Here is a 3,029-nt window from a genome sequence, read left to right on the forward strand (position 1 = left end):
TATACTGTATCTATGCAAATCTTCACCCAGTTAAACAAGCTGTTAAAAAAAATACATTGGCCTATGTCACAAATAAAATAAGAGATGAAGTCTTTATAAAATTGTATAATAAAAAAACAGAGACATTTTGAATGCATGCATTTATTTACCTACAATTCCAATGCGATAAGTGTTTATAAAATATATACACAGTTGACCAAGAAAATGAGTTCCGGCCTTCAAAACATAAAGGTTCAATACAGCAGAACAAAATAAGTGCTCATTCTTTATATTTTCTTTTACAGAATTACATGGATTAGGGTTCAACAAGAAACGTCACTGTAGGAGAAAAGGCTTCACCCACTCAACCCAGTGTCAGGTGGCTGACTTTCAGGAACCCGCAGTTCATTGAAATTATGAAATGATGCCACAGCCTCAACTGCAATGTTGTAAGTCCATGTGAAAAAAATCCATCAGAGCTGTTGATATTCGTTGGTGTTTAAGAGACAGAGGACACTTCTGTCTTGCTTGTTGATACTGAGGTCTCATCCTCCACCATGCCGCCCATTCCAACAGTGCTCAGCATGCAGTTACGGAACTGAAATCACAGTATTGTGTATCATTATTAAACAGGTGAGCAATGCATATTAAAAAAAAAAAAAGAAACTATTTGCAACATATTTAATTTACCATTTTTTATTTAAAGTATATAAATAAATGTATGGTTTATAACATATAATATATTTATATTTACTTGTGTCAATTACAGGGACAATAAATAAACAATAAATGAAATCCTCCTATGAAGTGTCCAGATATGTAATGTCCTTTCATTTCTCTTTTAGGATTTTACCATTACAAGTGCTACAAGTCCCATACCTGTTTGTTCATCAACACATAGATCACAGGGTTGAACAATGCAGAGCTCTTTGAGAAGAAGGCAGGGACAGCCATGGCTGTAGCTGAGAAGGCAGCTCCCTTGTTGAAGAAGATCCATGCAGCAAAGCTAGCATATGGGGTCCAGGCCACGAGGAAGCCCAACACCATCAGGATGCACATGCGTGTCACTTCCTTCTCAGCTTTCTGAGTGGATGCTGAGTCCTGCTGCTGGGCTGCAGCCTGAGGATGAGGTCATCAACAGTTGATTTCACACTGAACATCTCGATCGAAAACCACACTTAAAAACACCAAAATGTATTTTTCTTACCGCCTTCACTGTGCACACTAAGTTTCCATACGTGAAGAAGATGGTGAAGACCGGCACACAGAAGTGGCAGCTAAACATGTACATGACGAATGACTCATTATTGTAGCCTGGAGCCAGTGTGTAGTAGTCAGGTCCACAGGAGACCTGAATACCCTCAGGGATGTACCTGTGAACAAAAGAAACACACCATTAGATCCAAGATATCAGTGCTTACGTTACAATCAGAATCTTTTGTGTTTAATGCATACTTTGATAGTAAAGAACATCAACTTCATGATGAAGTGTAACTGTAACACACAGTACCACAAAATTGGTTTTCACCATAGATCAGATGAGTATCAGAGGAGGGATTACAGTACTGTGCATATTTGTGTACATGATTTTTTCATGTGGATTTGTTTGGAAAAATTTGAAATTTCAAGCCAGTGTTGACTTGTTGTATGAACAAGCACTGTACCTAATGCTTTGATGTCCCAGTGATCATAGCCACACCCACCTCCACAGCTATATAGCACTCTCATTCATTTATATTTATATTTCTGTAGTGCTTTGAGATTGTTGGTTCAATATAAAGTGCTTTACAAATAATGAATTATTATTATTATTATTATTATTATTATTATTATTCACCTACACTGCATGTAAACACTGGGTTTGAGAGGAAACATCCAACCTATAATCAACTGTTTCCAACCCAGTTTTACCATCTGTCTGATGTCAGAGTTGTCAGAGTTCAACATCTCTCTGATGTGACATGATGTCCAGCGCCTGCTGTGAAGAGCTGCTGCCTCCCTTCAGCAGAGCAAGCTGCATAAAACAGGTTGGGGCCAGACCCATCTGTTTAATTAATTTAACTAACTAATTAATTAACTTTATCACTTTTTGAAAAATTGAAGGTAAATAAGATAAAAGATTAAAGTATTCCGGCATCCTTCTGGATTCTGGTAACATCATCACATCCCAGCAGCTCCAAAATGTAAACAGTACAATAAGAGTCAGCTAGGTTGCACTGACTGAACCTAATTCTGAAAGACAGAAAGGATTTTAATTAAGGTCTTCTCCATTCTCCATCCTGCCAACCCCAACAACAACTGCCATGGACAGGGTGGCATGAGCTCAGGGGGTATTAGTCCATTACCTTGACCAGCCAACCAGAGGAGGAATAGCACAGGAGGAAGCCATGATCCAGGTGAATGCACATCCTGCTGAAGCATGGCTGACTGTGAATTTGAAGCTACCCATGGGTTTACAGACCACAATGTATCTCTCAATAGCTAGAACCACAAGAGACCAAAGAGACACTTGACCTGTTGGTTTAAAAAGAGAGAGAGAACAGAGGTTGATGTGAGAATCTCCAAATCTTGCCATCTGTTACACCAGCTCAGAGCTAACTCAGTCTCAGAAACCCCAAAAATGGGGTGAAAAAAACAATAATCATAATATATGACAATTGCTAATTGTCATTTTCCTGAAGTTCACCTCCAAGTGTAGCCATGAACCCTTCAATAGCACAGCCCAATGGTCCCAAGGAGAAATATCCATTAATGGAAGTGTAAAAGGTGACTGTGAATCCAAAGCAGACCATGATGAGACCGGCCACAGCCAGGTTGACCAGGATGAAGTTGAGGGGTTGCCGGAGCTTCTTGTTCTGAGCTGTGACCATCAGAGTCAGAGCATTGATGGGGAAGCCGGTGCAGATGAGGAAGAACATGTAAAGAGCCAAAAGTTTGAACTGCCACGGGTCCGCCAAATAATACTGTGGGTATTCAAAAGGACTCCTCACAAGCCCCGTCCTGTTGTTCATGGGGATGTAGAAATTTTTGCCCTCTGTGCCGTTCACCAT

General features: G+C 39.8%; 1 protein-coding gene across 1 annotated transcript; it reads right to left on the reverse strand.

The window, feature by feature from the left end:
* Positions 1–478: 478 nt before the first annotated feature.
* LOC310986184 (green-sensitive opsin) lies at positions 479–3,029 on the reverse strand (the record flags this gene model as incomplete). The annotated part of the gene is made up of 5 exons (XM_083971997.1): positions 479–577; positions 859–1,098; positions 1,187–1,352; positions 2,325–2,493; positions 2,666–3,029. The coding sequence occupies 5 exons, from the start codon at positions 3,027–3,029 to the stop codon at positions 479–481; spliced, it is 1,038 nt and encodes a 345-aa protein (XP_083828123.1).

Source organism: Trachurus trachurus (genome assembly GCF_905171665.1).
Source record: "Trachurus trachurus genome assembly, chromosome: 5".
NCBI classification, from domain to species: domain Eukaryota; kingdom Metazoa; phylum Chordata; class Actinopteri; order Carangiformes; family Carangidae; genus Trachurus; species Trachurus trachurus.